We start from the raw sequence: 25,788 nt of genomic DNA, 5'->3' as shown, positions 1-25,788 counted from the left end.
GCAAGGGAAGGGGGAGAGCGTGCAGCAGGGTGCCGCTGCGTCGTTCACCCCCTCCCCTCTGCATAGAGCAGAACGGTGATCCTTTCCAACGACAGAAATTGCACATGTGTATGTGGCTTTAATTTCACACCAAAATGTTGTCTAGGTGTAATACCAGCAATATTGTTTAGGAAAAAAGGATAACCATAGCAATGTGTTAACAATGGGTTGCATGTAGAGCACGTTAGGTCGCATACCATCATATACAGGACAACACAAGTGTTGATGGGCTCAATGGTGGCTGACATTGCTGGCTTCATGTGAACGCTAGGTGTCTGGCCGATTTGATTGAAAAATTTCCCAGCTACTGCCTTAAAAAATAGGTTACAAATTTTGGTATATTTTACCTGTGTATTGTTTTATACTGTTCTGTTTTTGGACTATTTGTATAGGTCCTTATGTTACTTTTTTCAATGGTTTTCATTTATTGAATGCAAAGCAGTAATCTGGTTTCAAGAGTTTTATTTTTTTTTTTTTTTTTTGTATTTATACAGCACAGGCCTATTACTACAAATTGGTGTGGATTACTTTTTGTTTTGTTTTTATCTGGACATAAAGTTTTAAATAATATGTACTTCTGTTTGATGTATAGCTGCTAGAAATCTGCTCAGAACAGAGCAATAGACTATTCTTGTTGAACCTGTACAAAAATTTTAGAAGTTTTAGAAATCCAAGAGCAAAATTAGATCACAAGCTAGTCAACCACAACGTGTTTGTGGAAGAAAAGCTGAACTACTGGAGGAAATCCACATAAAATTGGAAACAAGGTACACACTATGCAGGCACTGTTGTGGTGGAAATCGATTCTGATTCAACCAGGTAAACGCCAAAATATTAAACATTCTCATAATATTAAAACTTTGCACAAAAGCAGAGTGACTTGAAGCATTCATTGCATAAGCTTAACTTTGCAAGCTGGTATTCTGTTCCAAAGTGTTACTGATCTAGTTTTGCATAGAAAAGTAATGTAGTACAAGTTCCTTGTGTTTTACAAGCAAAAAACTTGTATGGAGTAAAATATTTCAGTTCCAGACACACATACTGGGAGTTTCTGAACTTCACTTTACCTACATTGGCAGACAGTACTGTTTTTCCGAGGATCTCAAAAAATGGCAAAGAGCCAACAAAGAGAAAGTGCCATAGTAGATCAGTAATAGACACATTAGAGTATTACTTGGGCGGGGGGGGGGGAACAAAAGAGCGCAATGCTTTTGTTTGCAAGTGTTTGTGTATGTATGTATATATATATATATATATGTATATATGTATGTGTGTATATATATATATATATATATATATATATTATTATTAGAAATTTTGTTACAGAAAAATACAAGGATTTACTATACCTACTTCAAACATCTTTTTTCCCCCCAGTTTTATTTGTAGTTTGTTTTTATTTCTAAGGTGTCCATATATTCCGCCAACACAGAAGTAAGAAGCCAACAAACATGCAACTGTTTCCACACACCCTTTTTTTTCTCCAGATCCAGTAAAACTTTGCATGTCTGTTAATGTATAATGTGTTTTTATAAGCACCGTTAAATAATAGAGAGTGGCTATAGATAAATGAATTTGTTCCTGAGATGGGCAGGTAGAGACATATTTGCTCACCTTTCAGCGAATCATCATTGTGCTGCCTTTGTTTCCTTACATTCATGTTACATCAAGCGTGCTCAAAGCTATAATCAACTGATGCTAAAAATGGTGGGCATAAGCTAATTTTATCATTTTATTTTTGATATAGCTCCTGAACAAGCCTCATTTCTAGCATTATTCTGACAACCTAGGGAATGCAAAATCTTCTACTGGGTTTTGTTAAACGTTTCTGTACTGGGGTTTTGTGACCCTAGAATAGGAAATAAAAGGTCCCTCCTGTTCACTAAGATGGCAACTCAACCTACAATAGTAACATTTCTGTTGCTGTCTCTGTGCTTATTGGACAGATTTTTAATCTCATTAAATCTCATCTTGTCACAGGGATAAGAGCTAAGTAAGAGAATTAAGCTTGAAGTATATCTCAAGCTAAAACTTTTCTTGAGTATGGAATAGTTTAAACGCCAGATGTTTTTTTTTTCATTCACTTTGTTTCATGCAAAGTGTGATGCTCACATTCCCATGCCATGGGCACACTTCTCTGTCATTTTTCTATTTTCAGTCTAAGTAGGTGATGTTTTTGCATTTAATATAGGTATTTTGTGTTTACTTTCTGTATTTGAATAGTCACTGTGATAACTAAGTATTTGACTTTCTTCTCATTTCAGAACTGGCTTGATAATGCCAAGGAAATTAAAAGGCAGATAAGAAGTAAGTGGTTCCAATTCAAAGTCCCTAAAGTCACATGAGTATTTGTATAATGTTGTTTATAAAATAATTTTGTTTATTCTAGTGACTCTAGATGTAAAAAATTTACACCCACATCTTATCATTAAAGATTATCTATTTTAATATGTTTTTTAACATGAACCTGACATAATGCTTTTTCTGTTGGATATTCACATATATCCAATAAATATATTCTCATATATCCAATTTTATTTATATATATATATATATATATATATATATATATATATATATATATATTCATTCATAGATAATAAAATATCATATGTTGTAGACAATCCTTCATTATAAGGTACTGTATTTTTTATGTACCTTTACTTTCCAGCCTAGAAACATGTACCTCCTCCCCCTTCCTTTGGGAACACACACAGTGTTGACATGTTTTATCACTAGAGATGCTCAGCCTTTCCTCCTCTTGAGAGATATAAATATTAATGTCCAGGGGTCCAAATGGTTCGGTAGTAGGAGTGCTGGGTGAATGAAGATGCAGTGTCAGAGTACACGGGGTGCTGGGTTTTTCATAGGCACAAGTACAAGGGTGGTGTGGGGGATTCTCTATTTGAGCACTATCTGGAATAGCATAGGCCACTAAACTGGCTTGCTCCCAATCTAAGGTAAGTGCAAGGAGGTTTGGTATGCCTGTTTTCACTGGAGTGGCACTGTGGTTTAAAAGCTAGCATTCTTGCCTTTGCAGTGCTAGGTCCCAGGTTTGAATCTTGGCCAGGAGATTATCTGCATGGAGTTTGCATGTGTTCTCTGTGTTTGCATGTGTTTTCCTCCTGGGAACTTGGGTTTCATCCAACATTCCCATATAAATACCAAATCATAATAATATTAAAATGCCATGTGTATGTACTAAGTGGTGTGTGTGGGGATATAGTGGCAGTTTTCCCTCCACACACTTACCTGCCTGTTTTTGGCAGCCAATTTTTGACGAAAATCTAGCTTCAGCAGTATGTTTATGGTCTTTGTCCTGCTGGTGAACTTTGTCTGCCAGAAATTTTTGACCACTAGAGTTTTTTTTTTCCTTTAGAATAGCCCAGTGTTTAGTGCCACCCATCTTTCCTTCAATTCTGACCAGTTTCTTGTCCCTGTTGATAAAAAACTTTCCCACAACATGATGGTGCTTCCACAGTACTTTTTTGTGGCAACTGTAATTGTTAGGCGGTCCACCTTGGATTTATTTCTTAACTGTTCTTTTGATAATGTATTGCAGCTCTGTGACCATGTTTGAGTGAGCTTTGTTTTTCGATTATTTAGTTGCTTAAAGCAGAAAATACGTGAGCATACATCCATGTGTTCCAGGTATTGCTCATTGCAGCCTTTGAGAAGATTCACAGTGCATACAAATCCTTGCTGACCTCTGCAAATTCTTAGATTCTGTCATCACATTCTGATGGAAAAGCGGAGGCTCATATTGCAGAGGACAAAAAATGAAAAAGTTAAAGTTTCTTCTCTTGGGATTTGTGGTTTAGAAGGAATGGGATGTTGTGCAAGATCTTTCTAGTGTACTAGACCTTCATAAAAACATGAAGATGTGACATGTTGGTAAAGATTTTATCCTTGTAAAAGAGAGGTGTGTCAGGGCATCCCTTTCCCGGTGTTCTTATTTACTGCATTCTCAAGGAGTGTGGATTTTCTGTAGCAGAGCCCCATTGTCATAGTTTGTGTTTGCTTTGGTTGTTCATACACAGACATTGGGATGGACTGTGGCCAAATTCACATACCGTCATCTGGAAGAAATATGTGAGCAGACCTTCAGTCTCTGATAACATAGCTTCATTTTTAATGGTAGAAAAGCTAAACAACATACATAAAAAGAACACAATCTGCTAGTGTAAACTGTGCATGTTTTCACTTGACAATCCATCTAAAGGTTTATTTAATTGAAAATATTTTCTTGACTGCAAACATAAAGGCTTTTCACTCTGAAATCTGTTAGGAAAACACTGCTGCTGCTCTGCTGCATATGAACGTATACAGATTGCAGCCTTGCTTATAATGTCGTTATTGTTTGGAGTCTCATATGGTACAAATGTGTATTCCTTATATGTTGTCTTTGCATCCTTGAGCCCAAGCGACTAGTTTCCTGGTCAGTGATTTCCCTAGCATGTCCTGTCTTTAGGGTTTTGGTTTTTTTACCCCTCAACCTTGGGCAGTAATGACACCACTTGAAAATTTTAGCTATTCAGAACATTACACAGAAAAGTTTCACCAGATAGGAAGTGAGGGAAATTCCACAACAGGGACACAAATAAACATAAATCTGACAGGGTTTCTAGATTTTTCCCTATACTACTTGTTCATGTTGGAGAGAGTAACTACCTGACATACATCAAGCACCTAACCTCTTCATTCAAAAGGTTGCAATTATATCTTAAATTATCTCTATTGGTATATATAATGTTGATATGTAGAAAACACAGTAAAACAATGCTACTCCAACAAGGTGGCATTTGTAACATGTGTAACATGTCTTTGTCATTAAGGGATGATGGAGCCTTGTGATGAAGATTGAAATCCCATCTATGTCAAAGAGTTAATTACACTTGTCTTTGAATACATAATAGGCTATATTAAGTCTGAGGTTCTCCCTTTATTGATAGACATTTGTAGTGCCATTCATTTTGCTTTACTATGTTGCTTTTTTTCTTATTTTGTCTTTAGTGAATATTTCTTTTTGTTCATTGTATTTCACTGTTTGGCCTTGAGTGGAACATTGAGAAAACTGCAACAGTGGGGGATTGTCCTTAAAAGGGGCAAACCATTCTTTTCCATAGTGTGTCTGCTATGAATCATATTGATTGTTTACTGTTTTAGCTCTTGCATTCCTGCCATTTGAGAGTTCTACTAATGATATTTATTGAGCTGTCTGGACAAATTCCTGACATTTTATTCATTACATAACTTAAAACTTCATAAACAGCAGATGACTTTAGCATCTATAAAGCAAATCTGAATCATTCTCAAAGCATCTCAGCATCACTTGTGCCTAGGGCAGCATAACCCTTAAAGTATATCTAAAGTCAATACAAAGTCATATAAAGCCTATAACTTTTTTTATTGTTGTGTCCTCTTTGTGAGATTCAATCTTCTGGCGACCATTGTCTTGGAAGAAAAGAGTGCTTGTTGGTTAGGCTTTGGCTTTTTTTTTTTTTACTGAGGTAATTAAATTATATGGTAATTATATGGAAAGTTCACCACATAATAAAGCAAAATGGAAAAGTTTCACTACACGGATATTTCCAGGAAAGAAGAGATTGCAAACTTGTCACTACTGGGTTTAAAGTATATCTGTGGGTTCTATAAAAAAAAAAAAAAAACGGCGTCTATGCCTGTTTTTTGGAAGCCTGTGTGTGGATATTATGGTATTGCTGTCCCTTAGCTAATGCAGGAACTCCACACCCCTGCACACAAGGGGTGTTTTATACTGGCTTGGTTATCTGCAGGGCATATGAGCATCCAGGCTCTGTTCATCTTTAAAGAAGGCTGGTTCTGCATGGTAAGTCAGTAATGGAAAATAAAACGGCAACAGGAAACCTACAGGCAATTTTCTTTTTAACGATTTTGGGCACAACTTCCACTGTTTAAGTACTCTTTTAAGGGCTTAAATGTTTCTAAACAATTTGTACACCTTTTGTGGCCATGTTGGGGTTCCGCTCATGAGATTGTTTGTTTATTTTTGTGCAAGCATCATTTGATGCAGAAAGTATAGGTTGGTTGTTTTGATGAGCTTTAGACCAACATAAATACAATGGCATAAAAGAACAAAGCTAAAGTTCAGTGGTAAATTTATGAGGGGAAGTTACCCATACAAGCAGTAATTTTAAAGTGTATCAAAAATTAAACATATAGTCGCTTACCAGTCCTCAGAGTAAAGTGACACATGAGTTTTCATTTAAAATGCTTTGCTTTATTTTCATCTGGTAATGGTGTATAAAACGTTTGTTCCTTTTTTTTATTACATTGACTTTTTAGGGTATCTGTGTGTGAGCCATGGTTGTCACAAACATATATAGGCCTTTGTTCATCTCTGTTATATTGGGAATGATGAGTTTAGTAGTTTAAAATTAAAACAGATCAATGTTGCTGTTGCCCTGGTGTGTAGAATGTGATAAGAACATCTATTTTCTGTACTCTCTAAAATGTTTTGAACCTGACAAAAGTAGACTATTGCAGTCCCCACCTTTATAGACTGATAAGGTGCAATATATGAAAAGTTTATTTTGAGTATATATTTTTCTGTTGAAAAAAATTATCTGGTTTATAGTTAAAGCTGAAATTTTCAAAAAAAAAAAAACTTTTAGTTGATATCAGGGCAGCATGATGGCTCAATGGTTAGCACCCTTTGTAGCACTGGTTCGAATCTCGGACAGGGCACTATCTGCAGGGAGTTTGCAGGGTTCTTCCCATGTTTCCATGGTTTTCCTCTGGGTACTCAGATTTCCTCCCACATTCCAAAAACATGTAATTGGATTAATTGGCTTCCCCCCAAAATTGACCTTAGACTGTGGTAATGACATATGACCATGGTAGGGACATCAGATTGTGAGCTGGTTTGAGGGACAGCTAGTGACACGACTATGGACTTTATAAAGCGCTGCATAATAGGTCAGCGCTATATATATATATATATATATATAATGTATATTATTATTATCATTGCATTTTATCTATAGTTAAAAGCAAACTTTATTTTTATTATTCAGTAAAGCAACTTTTTTTTTTCTCTTTTGGCAGCACCAAGGCATGTTTAATTTTGCATTATGAATGTTTTATCATAATTTACTCTTCCTTTCTTAGGCTCCCCTTGGCAATTTGTATTTAATGTGAAGTTCTATCCTCCGGATCCTTCTCAGTTGTCAGAAGACATTACAAGGTACCTTCTTCTTCAATAAGGCAAATTCAGTGAAAACACCCACATATTCTGTTTAAAAGAATTTGTTGTTTTTGGTTCCAGAGATTTGTGATTTTGCAGTATAATTGCATTGATATTGTAATTTATGTTTAGCATTTACAGTTTCCTTTGTCTGCTTTGCTTCTAGTTTAGATTTCTGTTTGTTCACTGTCCTATGAGGGGGCTGGAGGCAAAAATGTAACACAGAAAGATGCACAGCTGAACCAGGAAGATCAATAGTTCAAGTTCTTTCATTGGATAATTTGAACTAATAATCTCTGGTTTATTGATGTTATGATTAATCTGCTGGCTTCATGTAAATAAATTCAGAATTTTCATCTTTGGTGCTGTTTGCCTAATTGCAATGTCCTGTGAGTTTATTGAATTTAGGTTATGAAAGCAGACCTATCACCTTATTTCTTACTTTATTTAGAAGAGTAGATAACCCCTTCTGTTTCAAATAAAAATGTTTGGTTTTTTTTTCCGTCATGCTTAAAAAAAAAAAAAAAAAAAAAAAAAAAAAAAAAAAAAAAAAAAAAAAAAAAAAAGTTAAAAATTAAATGAGGTCAAGCCCCTCCCCTTCTGTGTTTCCCACCGGGGCAGTGTAGGTTGTAGAGTGTGGCATTGCAATCTGATTTTTAGCTCAGAATGACAGTTAAGTTTGCCTTGTGTACTATGACAAATGAGTCAATGTCAAAAAGCTGAGGGTATAAGAAACATTATTTTTGCACTGGAGTGAGCTGTGCCACACCTGCCATACAAATACCATTTTTCAGAAAGCTGCTGTTATGTAAGTGGAGGAATTTCAAGGGAACCCTGAGCAGGACAAGGGAGACATATGTGCAGTATACGGTATTCACAAACATTTAATTCACACATGGGATGCTTCAAGCCTGCCATACTGAATTTTCCAAATTCTTGATGCTATTACTAGGGAACAGTCAAATGCTAATAATCATTAAATATATGAATTATTTTCAAACCAATTTTATTGGACGAACAATATACAGTTTTCTGTTTTGCCCCTATTAAAATTGCTTTAATACTATAGGAAGTGTTCTTAAATTTCATAAGGTTCCTGATCAGGCTGTTAATTTATTTTCACAGATATTACCTGTGCCTTCAGCTGCGGCAGGACATTGCTTCTGGACGTCTGCCATGTTCATTTGTGACACATGCTCTTCTTGGTTCACTCACACTTCAAGCTGAGGTGGGAGACTATGATGCAGAGGAGCACAGCGCTGACTATATCAGTGACTTTCAGTTTGCGCCCAGTCAGACAAAAGAACTGGAAGACAAAGTTGTGGAACTGCATAAAACACAGAGGTCTGTTTAGAATTTATAGGGCATGCAATGAAGATTTACAGAATAACATAGTAATTGTACTGCCCTCTGTGAAATGTTACTGTGATGTCTTTGTTTTGGGGCAGTAGACAGGTGTGTGTACACATATGTACTTAATTCAAGTAATTTGCAGAAAGTGTGTGTGTGTGTGTGTCACCTTCCATTGCAGGGCTTCCAGAACTACCTAAAATTTTGTGACCTAAAAGTTTCAATCTGTTGTCTGTGGTGTATTCAACTATACTGTGATTTGGTGAGTGTGAAGGGTTTGCAATAAATAGAAAGGTATTTATCTAGTAACAAAAAAGACCACAGAGGCATGGTAAAGGGTCACAGTACCAATAGTACATTGTCTGCAGCCCCTATGTTAAATTGTGTTACTTCGTAATGTATGAACAGCCATCAGTGCAAACAAGTACTGATGTAAATTTTAACTTTAAAGACATTTATCTAAAACTGGAAAAGTCATGTGATCTCTGACATAACGCCAAAACTGAGCTAATAGGACATGTTACAACGAAATCTCTTTCCAATTCATGTCTTATCATTTTCAAAGTGCTTCTTTTTATAGGCCCTTATTGCAGCTGGTACTGGATTGGCCCAACTGAAAATTTTTGCTTTAGTTCATGATACATTTTCATTACAAGCTTTGTGTTACCTCTTCAATGTGCAGACAAAGGAAGTGTTCAGTTGCTTGACCCCCACGTACAATAGGCTTGTGATTTTAGTCGCTGTCAACATTTAGAAGCTGCTTAGGGGGTTTCAATTTACATATATGTCACACACTGACCAGGCACCTATGTAAAATATGAACACATTTAATCCATGAGAAAACCATGAGGTTATGATTCAAATTTGCTACCTTAAAAATTGCTCCTATCCTTGAAGTTGTTTTATTTTCCCCAATTTGTGTTCAATTAGATCGGCATAATTCTTCGACTCTATTCCTTCAAGGAATAAAGAAAGCTCTTTGCATGATTTGCAGTACTGTTGAGGATGTTTACAAAGATGGTGATGTAATTCTGCAATAATTGTGTAGGCTTTATTTTGTGTCATCTCTTAGCAGTCTACTGTCTTTCTATCAATGTTGGGAAGTTTTGGCTTGTGCCAAAACATGTTTCCAGTAAATTGTTTTATTTACTAGATATGTAATGGTTATTGGATACTTTACAGGTAAACTCTAATTTCTGGAGCAGTTATTGATTTGAGTTTATTTTCTTGGAGTCTGCTGGATATTGCCAGGCCAGGGAGCTGCAAACCTCTCATGTATGCACCAACACATTATCTATTACTAGCTAAAAGCTACGCAGTAGATGACATGCTGTGTTCTGAAAAACAGAAAAACCCTAAAGAAATCATTTTAATTTGGAGGTATGTGTAGTCTCTGTTACATTACATTTGCACATATAAAGCTCTACCCCTATAAACCGTAGTTCTGGCACATTTCAGTCAAGTATGGTGGCTCAGTGCATAGCACTTCTCTTGCAGCACTAAAGTTCCTGGTTTAAATCCTGGCATTATCTACATAGTACAACACGAGAAAGATCCAAACTACACAATGCAGCACCAGACTTAACTTGATATTAATGAGTTTCTTGCATAATAATCCAATGTTCGTTTTTTTTTTGTTTTCTCTTCAGAGAATAAGACTTGGTTCTCTGTTAAACTCAATAGTATTTTTCTGTTTGTTCTTAGGGGGCTTACGCCAGCACAAGCCGATATTAATTTCTTAGAAAATGCCAAGAAATTGTCCATGTATGGCGTGGACCTCCATCATGCCAAGGTAATTTTATTTTTTTGTGTGTGTGTGTGTGTGTGTGTGTGTGTGTCGATGATACCAAGCATCTGATATTTCTAAGCCTTGTTTTTACTAGATAATTAAATCGGCTGGCAGGCTCCCTCAATCTGCTGGTTTAAATTTGCATAGTTTGGGTGCTTGTCTTAAATAAATTCACAAAGAATGTCTTGGTAGTTACATTTAAGGAGCACTAGTCACCAATGGGCATCTGCATGCATGATGAAATAGTCACTGTTAAGTTTTTTGTAGTGCAAATATGGAAAACTTTAGAAATGTTGCTGTAATTTTTATCAATATATCCTATAGTAAATGCATATTTTTAATGTTTTATATCAGGATTCAGAAGGTGTGGATATTATGCTGGGTGTTTGTGCAAATGGATTGCTTATATACAAGGACAGACTTAGAATTAATCGTTTTGCTTGGCCCAAGATTCTTAAGATTTCCTACAAACGCAGCAATTTCTTCATTAAAGTGAGACCTGGCGAGGTAATTACCACATGTATCTAATGTCCCATTGTTCTAGCATTTGCAGTTGTATAGACACTTTCTCTTATTGTTTGATATGTTGTAGCAGTTTATCTTGGAAGTTTGAATGTAAAGCCCTAAAGCCCTGCTTACTAAAACTTGTGCATCCCTTGTGTTGGCTTTGCAGTTGTGGGGAGGGGAAAAGTTTTTTTTTTTTTTTTTGAGTGATGGAACTGATGGGGTACTTATAACAATGCCTGGTAAAACCTAATGTGTGAATTTGAATATCTTTTTTTAGATAACGCTTCTGATGCTAAATTAAGAATACATTCATTTGTGGTTCATAGAGCCACTATATTCTTGTCATTATTATTATCCTGTATCTGTGTTGCATATGGGGAAAAAAGCCAATTAACTTCATGTCATTGGGAAGTGGGGGAGAAACTGGAGTGGCCAGAGGAAACCATTGAGAACATGGAGAACATGCAAACTTTTTGTAGATAGTGTCATGACCAGTATTTAAACCCTTGCCCCAGCAAGGCAAAAGTGAGAGTGCTAGCTAGCGGGGCCAGGCTTTTATTGTAGGCTGTTAACAGGCTTGTATAGAAATTCTGAGTTCATTTTTTTCCCCCCTAGCTGGAACAGTTTGAGAGCACAATTGGATTTAAACTGCCAAACCATCGAGCTGCCAAGAGGCTATGGAAAGTTTGTGTGGAGCACCATACATTTTACAGGTAAAATACATTGTTTGGTAGCATTTTGTGATTATATACACACTTTTCACCTTCATCTAACAACTTCAAATTATGTTCTTAAAATCTTGTGCTATTTTTTATATTCATAATATCTACTAGAACCCTTGTTCGGACATATTTCTGTAAGTTACAGGTCTACAATTTAAAAAAAAAAAATTAATGAAAAACAGTGGATCACTTTTGGTACAGAAATCTAGACCTCCGTGTAACGCTCAGGTGGTTAAAGAAACGTTCCCCTTTCTATATTTAATCTGTATACTTGTTTGTAAACTATTTACTTACTATTTGTAAATGCACAGCTTTGTAGTGCATTTACTGTTTGTAATTCATATATATATATATATATATTGCTTGGGCCAAAGGTATGTTTGGGTACAGAATGTCAATGAGCCAAAAAGGCGCCAGTATCTTTGGCAGATTAGTTTTACTATTATTGGTACTGTTTATTCGAAGAGGAATCCACCCTCCACTTAAAAAGGCTGTACTGATAATCAATACCACCAATTTCGCTTTTAAGAGGTAATAGTTTGTACATTTCCTGCTATTGACACATTCTGAAAATTAAAGTCCCTTTCTTATTCTACACATTTGAGCCTTTTCTAACAAATAATTTACTTCAACTAATGACCAGCAATAAGGCAATCTTAGTAGTTCTTCAGCTGCTCATGACTTCCTGTTTTTAATGTGATTTCAATCTGGGATAGTGAATGTCTATAAAGAGTCTACATCTTCAAATGCATTAGAAATATTGTGGTAATTGCAGTACTTGTTAAATCTTATAGTTGTCTTTTTTTTTTTTTTTTTTTTTTTTTAAAGTAAAAGAACAACTTGTAAAATAAGAGATAATTGTAATGATATAACTAACTGGAACAATGCAATGTGTTTAACATATGTGAATATTTTGCAGGCTCTCCTCACCAGAGCAACCACCAAAAGCCAAATTCTTGACTCTGGGATCTAAGTTTCGTTATAGCGGCCGCACACAAACTCAAACAAAAGAAGCAAGTATGAGAATAGACAGACCTGCACCGTATTTTGAGCGCACATCCAGTAAACGTGTCTCTAGAAGTCTTGATGGAGGTAATAAAATTTAAAGTTAAAATGATGTGGAGACAAATGATAAATAATGCTTAAGCTGATTTTGAACTTGGACTTTAATATATATACATCAAACTTCAACCGTATTTGCAATGCTTTTGGCAAATTTCAAACTCTTTTCTTGAAGCTCTGAAAGCACCCTTAAGTTCCAGTATGGGAATGTGAAAAATAGATCATAATGGAAGTGTCACACCAAACAAGCTTCTAGTAGCCCTTGTAGACCTTGAACATGTTTAAGTTGTGCTGAAGCTTACCAAACCTTGTTTAAGGCACAGCTCTGCTTTTAGAATCCTGGTTCAATATTTACTACCTCAACACTGGAAGTGAAAAATGTTTAAAGGATAACCACACTAAAAAAAAAAAAATAATAATTATCCTTCCCCCGCCCGCCCCCGGCTAACCTAACCTTTCTCCACAGATTTACTCTTTTGGAAATCTGAAGGGCACATTCCTGCTGTTAGTTTGCATCTACAAAAAGAAAACACACACACAGCTTAGAAGGCAAATATATATTTTGTGGTGTTGTGCCATCTACAGGCAAAACTGTGTCATTGTTCCAATGTCTTCATAAAGATGTGTTCCAGTATATTATCCTGGATATAATCCAGTATATAAACAGACATATTTTGAAATTGGCAAATGTTTTGAAATGGTTATACTGTCCTTGGGCAAGTTTGGCAAATTAAGATTTGGAATATAAGAAATAACCCAAATCTTGTTTATTTCACAAGTAGTTAGGCTGAAAAAAACCCCAGAAGCTTGGTAAATAAATACAGGAAAAAAATCTTCATTTATGGGAATTTTTCCTAAAGAAGACCCAAAGCAAGGCAATGGACAATTTGCTACAACAAAGAAATTTCCTAAGGCAGTCTGGGGATCCATAGATCAACAATCTTTTACACTAATACATAATATGTGCATGTAGAAGAACTCTGCTGTCTATATTCTAGTGTGGCCCCCAGAGGTCCAACTGAGCCTTTATACCCAACATGGCCATCTATGAAGACTAAACCTTGTAGTAGGACAAGATACACAAGATGCAGTTGTTTGTGTCATTCATGCCTTCTCGACCCCTGTTTTTTTAATTCAGTAGAACATTAGTCTGGATAGTCTGGTTTAGGGTTCTAAGAATTAAACACAAATCATAGCAGGCACAATGAAAAATGTTTCATTAACATATAGCTGCATGCATTCCATTTTTGAAGGTGCATTCTGAGAAGGACTGACAAATTTCTGCTGATCACCTACTGGTTCTATTAAACCTATAATTTTTTTGTTTAACAGTAATTTTGAACACAATACTCTTCCTTTATATAGTTACTCTAAGCGTAAGTGTCCATGGGCATTGTTTCCTGCATTTGGAATGTATTTCAAATGAAGATCATAATTCAAATTGTATCAGCTTTCATTAATAAGTGATCACGGTAGTTCAGAATTTGTGTTTGAATAGCACACCTGTAGACACTTACTCTTTGTATTGCTCATTTTTTTTGGAATAAGAGTTAGAACACGTGGCCACAGATTAAGAACTGCTTTTTCAGTCTCCCAAACATTTGTTAGCTCCCATAGGAAACATCACTGATCAGAGTCTGCTGAAGGAAGTCCCTGATGCTAAAGTAGTCAGTGCTATTGATGGTGTTGTCTCAGGGCCAGAGGATGAGACACGTAAACCTCAGGATGAAGAACCAGATGTTGACAGTGGATATGGACTTGCCAATGATACCAAGGTAAGGTTACTAACGACTTGTTTTCTGCAATATACATTTAAAAAAAAAAAATAAAACTCACAGATTTTGCCTACCTTGAGACAAAAAAACCCATTGCACATAGCTGTAGTGTAAAGAATTGAGTATGACAGCATTAAAAACATGCTGTTACATAATGCCAACACTTTATCAAAGCGAAACCTTTAAATTGGAAAAATCCCAATCCAATACCTCATACAGTTATTGTAAGTGTTGCAGTTTTTGTGTTTAAAATTTTACAAAGGCATCAAAATCATGATAATGAGTAATTCATTCCATTGGTAATAATGGGGAAAAATGACTATTGACATGCAAATTCCTTATTACCAACTTCTGATTTGTGACTGAACTGGAAAAGGAAGGATCAGCACCACGCTGATGAGGCAATCTCTGTGCCACCCCTCTATTGTTAGTTGTGGTTGGCTGGAAGGCATTGCACCCAGCAGAGCTCCGATTGCCTTTAAAGTGCTCACCCTCCTTTTCTCAGTCTGCTGTGCAAGGTGCTGAGCTGCTCTAAAGACAGAATAAAGTACTTATTTTTGCTTTCTGTAATAGATTTGATATTTAAGTATAAATAACTATATGAAAAGGGGTTCTCTAAATGTTTGTCAGGAGTTCTACTTCATGTTGCTTTGTTTGAACAGGTTTTGATGAATATCATTTGTTTTGTCCAATGTGCTTATATTTGCATTTGCCACTATATTATTGCAGTCATGAGGACACATCCCATTTTGTGGTTGTTTTTTTTCCTTTTCTTTTTTTCCCTGGTCTTTAAAATTGGTTCTTAATTTATCTGCATATTGTTCAATCTTACAACCCTTGGCAAAAATTGTGGAATCACCGGTTTTGGGTATTCTCAATAAGCTGTTTACTTTGTTGCAAAAACAAAGTAGCTGAACATTGTGGAATTTTAAAACATCCATCCACAAAAATTAATGGCAATGGTATAATTAAAGGCATAAACTTTGTTCAGACCAAGACAAAAATAAAATCGCCCAACAATGAGGAAAAAGAAATCATGGAATCAACTAAAGAAAAATTGCCTTTTGTTTGCATCTCCTCTGACAAGCTTCTTTATGACCGTTTAAATTATTTGAGCCTTGGACGTCACTAATAAAAACAATATTATTTGACAATCGTAATCCATCTTGTATACCAGTTGAAAGATCAGCCGTTAATATTGATACCTCATCATGGACGGTTTTTGTTTTCCAAATTTTTTATGAGATTGAGATTTGGACTGTCTGCTGGCCATGTCACTGAGCAGATATGACTTTACTGAAGAAAAGTTTTAATGCTCTTTGCTCTGTGGCAAATATATTAGCCTAAAAATGACTTTATTATTACCAAACCCAATTTTGACTGATGGGATGGGAAAAGTCACCAAAATTTTGATAATGCCCTCAATTCTGAGCGGTTTTCATAATTTTTCACAACTTGGTCTTATCAAAAAATATGCCATAAATTACAGTATAGTAGTTCACTATTTTAGATGTGTGTTTTACAATGCAGAATTTTTTTTTTTCTCAACACCTGAATGAATATTTACCAAGAGTAGCGATTCTTTTATATTTGCCAGGGGTTTTATCCATCAATACCATTTGACAATAAATTGTTGTACAGGTTGTCAATCCACAATCTGGCCTTTGATAATCCGGGTCCTTTGGTTTCCCGGCATGAATTTCGGATCACATGTTCAATACAGGGACTGCAGTACACTGTTTGGCCACTAATGTTTTTCTGAGGCTGTTCAGCTGTCAGCTTGCTTGCTAAACTAAATACACCTTGAGAAGTTCATGCTGCCTGGACCTGTGCTAGATGTCCGCAGGTGCTGCGAGAGGAAGACCGGCCTGTGTGTGGAGGTAAGTATATAAAAAAAACAAAAACAAAAAAAACAATTTTTGAAAATCTGTCCAGAGGTTGCCGAATTTTTGATCGTCAACCTGTACTATGTTTACATATAATCTTTACCTTTAGAGTGTTTTACGTAAGTATACACACCCATTGAACTTTTCCACATTTTGTAGTTTTGACAGCCTAAAATATTTTGATGTCACACAATAGCTCAGGTTGTTTAAAAAAAAAACAAAAAAAAAACAAACCGCAGTTTTCAGTCCTTCATCCAAATCACATATATTATGCAGTTATCCTGTTGTGACCCCCTTGCTATGTGGCCTTCAGAAGCTATGTAGTTAAATAAAGTTCAGCTATGCCCCCACCTCAAATCAAATCAACTCCAGGCCTTTTATCTGCCTAATTTATATAATGACATAACAGAGGAATTGCCCACACCAGCCCATGAAATAGCCTTTGAGTCCAATTACTTTTGAGCCCCTGAAATGAAGTGATTGTGTAAAAAAAAAAAAAAAAAAATATTTCATTTAAAATATTTGTGGTAATGTACAGAACCAAAATGAGAGAAAAGTTGTTTATGTCCAAACTAGTAGAGACTTGAATCAAATTACCTGGCTGTAGTTGCAGGCAAGATGGTTCAATCAAGTATTAAACAAGGAGTCCAATAAAGCTACAATTACCATATTTTTAATTTAACTTTAAAATTGTGTCTTTCACTGGTTAATATTTTACTGAAATCAAATGGTAGCATCCCAATTAAGTCAAATTTAATTTTTGGCATGAACAGTACATGATGTGGAAGTGTCTAGGGGGTGAGTAAAAAGACCTATGGTATTATCTTTAAGCCACAATGTAACCTCTCCCCACCTTTCCCCTCAGTAAGTACATAAGTTTTTTGATGCACGTTTATTGGCCTTCATACAGGGGAGGATGCATTTTTCCAACTTGAGTTTCTGCAAACCGCTTTCTACAAACTGAGCTTTTGTGGAGCTAGAAGTCACTTGAAGTTCTCTGCATTACTGCAAAATAATAAAAAGTTAGAAAAGATGAAACCACAGTTGTCATTTCTTTACTCATGGTATAGTTTTTCATGTGAATTTATTTATATAGAGCCAGTGTAGGTAAGCATTCAGTTGTGGATTTCTAATGCAAGTGACAAATCTGCTGTCTCTGCTCTTGGATATCATGGATACATACTGTTGTATGTGTGTGCCTATAGTTCCACTTGTCTATGCTATCCTTGTATAACATGCTTAGTACTGTACTACACAAAGCATGGCTTTGACTTCTGTTTCTTGCAGCTGCTGTTTCAACTTGTTGCTTCATTTGGTCAGATATGAGTGGACTACCTTTTTAGCTGAAAATAGAATGTCCCATTTCCTTGTGTAATTGTGTATAAAATGTATTTTGCTACTGCAGAGTCATACCCCTACCCTTCTCATTGTAAAACATGTACATGCTGCTTTTTTAGAGTTTCCCTACTAATATTTTTAAAATGCTACAAAAGTATCTACAAGTTTCTATAGTCTGTAAAAATTCTAATTGGCCAAATAAGGGCTGTCCAACTCCAATCCTCTGGGGCTACATACAGTGCAGGATTTTCAATTATCCCTAGACCTTTTCTGGCTCTTGAGGAATGGAGCACTGAAAAGATGCCTATACTTTTAGAGTGCAGGTAAACCATACCTTGTCAAGGTTTTATTTTTGTCATAGCCACAAAAGTAAATTGACGTTGTGTAATTCTTCAGTTAAGCCCCAGAAATATGTATAAGAGAAAGTAGCGCATTGAATTTGAAGCACAAGTAGCTCCTATATGTCAAAATAGCTATGGATGTTGCTGTGTAAATAGAGCACCTTCCACATACAGCATCTGCTATCAAAACACAGATGCCTAATGCCATGTACAGTAGTTTCTAATAATGATGCATTCTGCCAGCCCCTACAGTATTTCTCTTACTTGTGATTTGTCCCTCACTGCACTTGAAAACACTATATAGTACAAAGGTAAAACAAAAATCAGGACTTAATCATTCAGTACATTCACAAATGTCTACTTAACGCCTTTAGAGTACTTGAACAAGGCTAATTTTAATACCATTTTAATGGAAATAGTGTATATGATCAAACTATTAAATGAAATACTTGTTTTATGGTCCAAATGTATATCCACACTGCACTGTAATATTTCCTCTTATCTTTAAATTTAGCCAGTGGGAGGGTTATTTGTGTCAAAATAAACAAAGACTTTTTATATTAAATTGTTTATTACTATAACTTTTTTTAGGTAAATTTTTGGGTTATTTTGCAAAGTATATGAATAGGAAGACAAATCATTCTAAAAGTATAATTCTTCCAAGTAGATCACTGTGCATTAACTCATCTGTAGTTACTTTTCAAATACATTCACCCATCTCAATCTGCACTACACAAACAAGCACTTAAGTTCTATTAAGTCACTCTGAAATGTTTATGAATATATTATGTAAAAATCTAAGTAATGCGGTAGGTGAGGGAAGCTTTCTAAATTATATAACAAAGTAGTGATTCTCAGTGGTTAAAAAGGGGAAAAAACACCCGGCTCTCACTCCATAAACTGGGTCCTTTGGTTGACAGCTTGCATGGTGGAAATTCTAACACATTTTTAGTGGGATTTGTGTTTTGTATATGCTTTTATATTATACTGACATTTTTGTAACTGCACAATATTACCTGCTTAAACTTTTATCAAACTAACATTTTTTCTCTTTTTTTCTTTCTCTATTCCTCTCACGTGCACATTATTCTCACTTTTTTGTTTTGCAATTTTGCATTTGAATGCACACTCATATGCACCTGTTGCTGGTGTGGTTGAAACAGCTCAGTCACCCATCATCACAGTCACCCACTCACTACTCTGATACCATACCTGTAAGCCTGCCAACCATCCCTGAGATAGATGTATTTTCAGATATTTCAGAGGATGATGTGTTGGGGGAACAGCATGATGAGCCTCCTAGCAGTTTAGAAGAAAACATCAATGATAATGCAAATGGAATGTCTTCAAACCAAGACCATATACCACCTAAAATATCTGGGTCTATCACTAATGCAGATAGCCACATTTCCCATCTAGAATATAGTAACCATCATTCTTTAAATTATAAGAAGATTGAATTTTTCTTTTCATTCAGCTTTTATAAAATGTTCCCTTTAAAACTTCCTTCTTTGCTTGATGAGGATGGATACATCAGTTTCCCCAGTCTCCCAGAAGTCTGTGTTTCTTTCCTCCCACCAGGCCTCCAACACTATATCCCGATTACATCTCCTTCCTTCATTCCTTCTCTCCTTCTCATCTTTGTGCTGCTTCTCTCCACCTCCCAGTCTGTCCCATTTTCATTGACCTTTTCCCCTCCTCTTGCTCTGTCCCTTTGCTACCTTGAGCCTAAAGCGACATCATGGGGTTCCTTTTATGACCATGACCTGAATAACAAAGCAGAGGAAGAGGTGTGTAATACAAATGATTTAAGTTGCCACTTGCACCTAGGTTTCACTTCTGTATGTTTATAACCGTTATTGTTCATCACAGTATAAATGAATGGTAGGAAAAAAAAAAGGAATGCTATCTAAAAAAAAAATGGAGAAGCATTATTACAGTTGCTTTTCAATTCCTATTTTGGATGTATCCACGTTGGGAAGATGGAGACAGTAGAAAGTAAGCAAAAACGCCACATTTAACTGTTGTCATCAGAAAAGGTGTCTCTGTCGAAGGATTTTACCTTAGGTCCTGTTGTGGTCACCTCTATGACTATTGGTATAAAAGGACAAGAGTAATGGTAGGGGCTCAGACATCAATAAAAAAATATGGAAGAATCAAATTTTTTTATATGTCCAAAACCTAAACAAAAACGCTAAATTTGGAAGCCAGTAGGCTTCACCGCCTGTTGCAGAGTTACATATACAGATTTCAGACTTTTATATATATTTTTATTGTCATATTTTTTGTATTATTATATTTTAAAATTTTTATCTGTTTATAGTTTGAAAATGGTAGCATTGATCATCTAACAAAAAAACTAGGATGGTTGATGGGTACAAGGTAGTAACCAGGTAACTAATTGCTATAAGAGATACTAATCATTTATTTGGTATGCACCAAATAATTAGCTTATGGTCACCATATGCAGTTTAGTAATAGTCAACATACAAGGGTTGTATATTAGAGTCAATCTGTGTTGCTTGTTTCTTTGTATTAATCTCAATTTTTCTTACTACTGGTGACTTTATGCTCCAGCTGGAAAAAGAAGAAGAGGAGACCATAAAACAGGTGTTTAGTGTTACTTGAGGACATTTTTGCCTGCTTAATATTTCTACAAGTGTATGTGTAAAGTTTGGTGTGTTGTCATTTTGCTGCTCTGCTTGGATTGAGTTTCATTTCAGGTCTTCTGTTCTATGCCTGTTCCAGCAGCATGACAAACCCTTTTATTGTTTTATTGTCCCTAAATAGAGAAATCATTGCTCTGTCCTAAAGAGCACCTGTCTTAAGAGAAACATGGAGATGTCAGCAATGGAAGCTTCTACCTTGAGTGCCAGTTGTGTGGTTAACATGCTATGTCCCTCTTTTGTTTTAGTATTTGCAGTCACTGACTGGTAACAAATAGGTCTTAATCGTATTTGCATGTTTATGACTTGTTTATGTATGTATGAAATATGTGTGTGTGTTCTTTATCGGTAACTCAGAAGATAGTAAAGCCAGTAAAACCAGTCAGCTTATTAGGAAGACAATTGGTATTTTTTCTGAAGGTGTTCAGCAGCAGTATCCCATGTATTTCTCTGACAGGTCTGCTTTAAAGACAGTTGTCTACAGGCCTAAAAACTATTTTACCTAATCATTTGCACAACAGTTCAATTTCAGTCATGACGGGCTTGTTTATTTTGTTTTATATTTTTTTTTTTCCATTTTCATTTTCTAACTTCACAGAGCAAGTCTTTGAGACTACAAGGAGAAAATATTTATGTCAGACATAGCAATTTAATGTTGGAGGTTTGTATAAAAGCAACATATTTGATAACGTGTCAAAGGTGGGGCTTTTACATGCAGGCTGCTTCTAAACCCACAATGCATGAAATGCATGGGCTCAGGCCTGCCAGAGAGTGCATGCAGTGACCGTCTGTCTGAATGTTTTTGGTGCATTATTCACTGTTGTATGTGACGACCGGGAGTAGCAGCCCTGTACACTGGTTACCTAGAACAGATTTTCTTGTTGTGTTTATAGTTGAAAGTTACAAAACCACGGTAGAGAACACATTACAGAAAAGTATTTCTTTGGTCATCAAAGTGGTTGACAGAAGGCAGCCCCTCTTAATGCAATATTTGCAAGTGAGTTACCTATCAAAGTGTGGCCTGTCATAATTGGGAATTTTTGTGTTTTAGACTCTTTAACAGGCTCAAAATCACACAGCATTGGGGGACTTATCACTTGCAAAGATTTTAAAGCTTCTTTAAGCCCAGTGATCAGTTTAAGATGATTTCCTTGTTGTTAAGTAATAACTAAGATAGTAGATCATTTTCTAATCACCTTCCTTTCTGTGGGAAGCCTTAGCATTACACATTTGCCCCTGGTAACCACTAATATTTGCTGTTTTGCAAACATAACTGGGAGGAAAATGGAAATGTTAAGCATAGGGATTTTCTCACATTCCTGTGTTCATTATGGTCTTTGAAGGATCAAGTTTTGCATGAAGCTCTTTTTTCAATTTTAAAATTACTTGCCAGGTGGATTTATTATGGTGCCATTATTACGTTAAAACATGTCCAGCTGGAAATAGGAATGTCCCCATAACTGTTCAGATAAAGGTGTTCTAATAGCAGACCGTGATAAATGACATCTGCCCCATTTCTTAGTCTTGCATAGCCCTGTCTTGGAAGAAGATGAATACCACATTCACATTTATGGTTTAGAGATGTGATGAAACTTTACCACTGCTTAACATAGTTTATATTTTACAATCAATGTATTTACTTTAGTAACTGATTTTATAACAGTTTGTTCTGACCTGGGCTGACCAACAATCCCTTTGTCACATCAAGCCATTAAGTCTTTGTTTCTTGTTTGTCCTGCTAACATTTAACATTGTTATGTCATTTGCCAGGTTATAACAACCACACTAATTGCTAATAGCTTTTTTTGCAGCTTTCTTAACAAGCTTAGCCGATTTCAAGTCTGACCTACTGGATCTTGTTTTATCAATCAAAGATTTGCCCTGACTTTGTGCTGTGCCCGCTGGTTTCATTTTTTTCTCATTAATTTTATGAAAGTGGAGCACTAATCATATGGTACAAAGCCAGCAACTTTGGTTAATATTTAACAATTTGTTTCATTCAGGAGAATGTCTGATCTGATTTTAAAAATGTTTAAAAAAAAAAAAAAAAAAAAACCTTTTTAAACGTGTTTAAACATATTGATTTAGTTTTTGTCCTGGAAAAAAAAATCCCTTTGTTTTAGTAGAATACCGACTACATGTTGGTATTCTGATGGTGCAGACTCTACCCTGTTTTCAGTAACTTTTAAAAAAAAAAAATCAACCTCTTAATTTTTTCGATCAGACATTTTTCTTTAACATTCATTTAGAGCTAACACAATGTAACCCAGTTTTGTGTTTTTGTTTTGTGTTTTTTTTTCCCTTACTGTTTGTTAGGACTTGGATAAGTCTCCAGAGGAAATATTGAAACATCAGGCTAGCATTAGTGAGCTCAAGCGCAGTTTCATGGAATCTACCCCCGAGCCTCGTCCCAATGAATGGGAAAAACGTTGTATCACACCTTTATCCCTCCAGACACAAGGGGTATGTTAATGCTTTCTTGTTGTGCATGCACCAGGGAGTTGGAACTGGTATGTGATTAAAATAATTTAGTTTACTGGTACATTTACCATGTATGGTAATACTAAAAGATAGCTCGGTTAAGTGTTAGTGACTGGTGAACTGTGTATGATGCAGATAATTGGCATGATGCATTTATTCTTTATATTATTTATTCATATAATCAACTGTGTCTTAATTCCAGTTTTCAAAGAATAAGATAAACGCACATTTTGTAGTATTTCCGGGATAACAGTAAATGTTGTAAAGAGCAATGTGTGTGTATGTATGTATAAATATATATAACAAAACCAATACTGCTTTTTTCATGAAGTAAAGGTAAGATGGATATTATCACCTTGGGCCTTATTTATTAAACCTCTCCAAGACTGAAAAAGATAATAGATCATGTGTGAACCTGGGTGATCCAGCAAAACTGGAATTTGATAGTCTGTTTTGTCCAGTCTTGGGGGGCCTAAATAAATCAGACCCCATTGTGGCATTACACAATCACTTCACAGAACTAAAACAATGTTCCATATTAATCAGTATTTTCAGCAAATGAACCAATATCAGTGTGGCTACAACCATACTTGTTATGGTAGATAACACATGTAGTATAACTTGGTGAATTGAACCTGCTGCCAGTTGACTCTCATAATGAGTATGTATTGCTTTCTGAAATGATTTAGTAAAACCATAATAAAATCCATTTTAATATCTAAATTCTAATTAGTATTAAAACAATAAATTACCAGTTGTGATGGCACTGCTTTATGTTGTGTAAGGTATGCACAATAAGCTGTTAGAGGAAAACCTAGCTACTGGCCCCCATGGGTTAGAAGAGGTGTCCTAAAAGAAATCATATGAGCCTATAAAAGATGATTGGAGTGAAAGCATTTACCAGATATACACAGACGTTGGACTTGTTTACATGATTGCTTATAAAGCAGTGCTGTTCTTCACAACCCTGTGTAAATGCAACCAAGTACAAGTGCATTACCTGATGTCATGGTGGTTGAAGGGACGTTAACAAACATAGCCATTTGTTAGGAAGTCAGGTCAAAAAAAACAACCATTTGCCAGACATGGCAAGTAGCATCTGTGATGTTTTAGGGTCTACTAAGACCGCCTGTAACCACTTGTCACCACTTATCTTTGAAACACTAATTTGACTGGATAAGAGACAAGGGGTAACTGGAAATCAGCAGCTGTTAACCATCTGTGTGAACAGGCCCAAAAGACTTCATTTAATGAATTATGTAAGAAGATTGCAACTTTGTTTATTCTAGATAGCTAATGAGAGCTATTGTTTTACCTTTGGTAGCTGCTTTGGTTTTATATATGATTTCTTACCCCCCCCCCCCCCCCCTGAACAAACTATGCAGAGAATAACAAACAAAACTACAATGTAACGTCTTACTATTATAAATTTTACAATTATATTGATTATACAACTAGACTATTTTATCTTGACTGCGGCAATTTAGATAATGTTGTACACAATTGATTTCTTTTCCTGTTTGTATGTTGTACATTTACTATACCTCTACTAGTCAAGATATTGCTTAAAGCTTTCTGTCACAGCTCCAGCACTTGCCTAACACATGTTTATTTCTCAGACCTTTATGCTTTTGTATTGATATTTCCACTCTTTATCTGGCTTTTTGATCCTTCTGTACTGTTAACTCTTTTGCTTTCCATTCTCTAACTTATCTAGAGCTTAGAAGAAGAGATAACTTCAATTCTGTTTAGTAAAGAAAGCTTTTCCACCTTCACCTCATCTAATCAGCGGACCACAGAGGCGAATGTAGTGAATGATAGCCTTCCTTCTGATATGCTTAGTGTTTCCCATTCCCCTCCACTGCCTGAGGTGCAGTTCTTTTCTTTTCTTCAGTCTTCTCATTACTGTTTTTATTACCTGTCATTTCAGTCTATGCATTCTTGATAGGACACCTGTGTCATACTGTAAGAATGAAATCTACATAAAACTCTTAAGGTGGCCACACACATATCAATTGTATAATCATTGCACAATGCAACAAATGATGTATAACATAGTATATGTATAACATGTAACATATAATGTTGTATAGCATTTATTTGATGAGCTTTTTGTGTTTTTTTTTTTTCTAGGGAAAGCATAGATGGTATTATTTGTGCTAGTCAGATTGAGCAGAATACTCTGTATGTTTCAGTTCCAATCTGGCTTTGTAATGTGTGGTCTGTGCACTGCCATGTAAATGCTGCAAATATCCAATTAGTCTAGGTGACATTGGGTAATACACAGCAAAAATAAAACTTGAAATGGCATTTCTTATTTATAAATTAGATAATATAATTATATACATGCTGAAGTTTACCCCAATACAAATTCTCTTATTTCTGCTACTTTGGTCTACCAAATTTATATGGTTTTGTTAGATCTGTTTAAAGGGAGGGGGGGGGTGCCTGTTAATCCTGTCAATCCTGTCAATAAGTTAGAACTACCTGGTGCAATATATCACATGTTTGTTTACTACCCTTATAAATAATCCATACTAATAGTGCTCAAAATGAACACTTTTTATGACACTTGGCATTTCATAGCAGGTACATGTAACTGCGAAC

General features: G+C 35.6%; 1 protein-coding gene across 18 annotated transcripts in view; it reads left to right on the top strand.

Annotated features, from left to right (window-relative positions):
- EPB41L2 (erythrocyte membrane protein band 4.1 like 2) overlaps positions 1–25,788 on the top strand; it is an 84,953-nt gene that overhangs the window by 48,509 nt on the left and 10,656 nt on the right. For 9 of the 18 annotated variants that reach the window (XM_072408901.1, XM_072408904.1, XM_072408899.1 and 6 more), the window contains 12 exons: positions 2,304–2,346; positions 7,189–7,264; positions 8,390–8,608; positions 10,319–10,406; positions 10,758–10,910; positions 11,526–11,623; positions 12,552–12,724; positions 14,303–14,469; positions 19,198–19,824; positions 20,612–20,644; positions 23,017–23,163; positions 24,899–25,051. In XM_072408901.1, the coding sequence (XP_072265002.1) occupies positions 2,304–2,346; positions 7,189–7,264; positions 8,390–8,608; positions 10,319–10,406; positions 10,758–10,910; positions 11,526–11,623; positions 12,552–12,724; positions 14,303–14,469; positions 19,198–19,824; positions 20,612–20,644; positions 23,017–23,163; positions 24,899–25,051 (1,977 nt within the window). Of the gene's footprint in view, positions 1–2,303; positions 2,347–7,188; positions 7,265–8,389; positions 8,609–10,318; positions 10,407–10,757; positions 10,911–11,525; positions 11,624–12,551; positions 12,725–14,302; positions 14,470–19,197; positions 19,825–20,611; positions 20,645–21,298; positions 21,362–23,016; positions 23,164–24,898; positions 25,052–25,788 lie in introns of all 18 variants that reach the window. The other 9 variants (XM_072408907.1, XM_072408898.1, XM_072408900.1 and 6 more) reach the window with 6 other exon arrangements.

The sequence above is a fragment of the Pyxicephalus adspersus genome, chromosome 4 (genome assembly GCF_032062135.1).
Source record: "Pyxicephalus adspersus chromosome 4, UCB_Pads_2.0, whole genome shotgun sequence".
Taxonomy (NCBI): Eukaryota; Metazoa; Chordata; class Amphibia; order Anura; family Pyxicephalidae; genus Pyxicephalus; species Pyxicephalus adspersus.
This window is presented reverse-complemented; position numbering and strand designations above follow the sequence as displayed.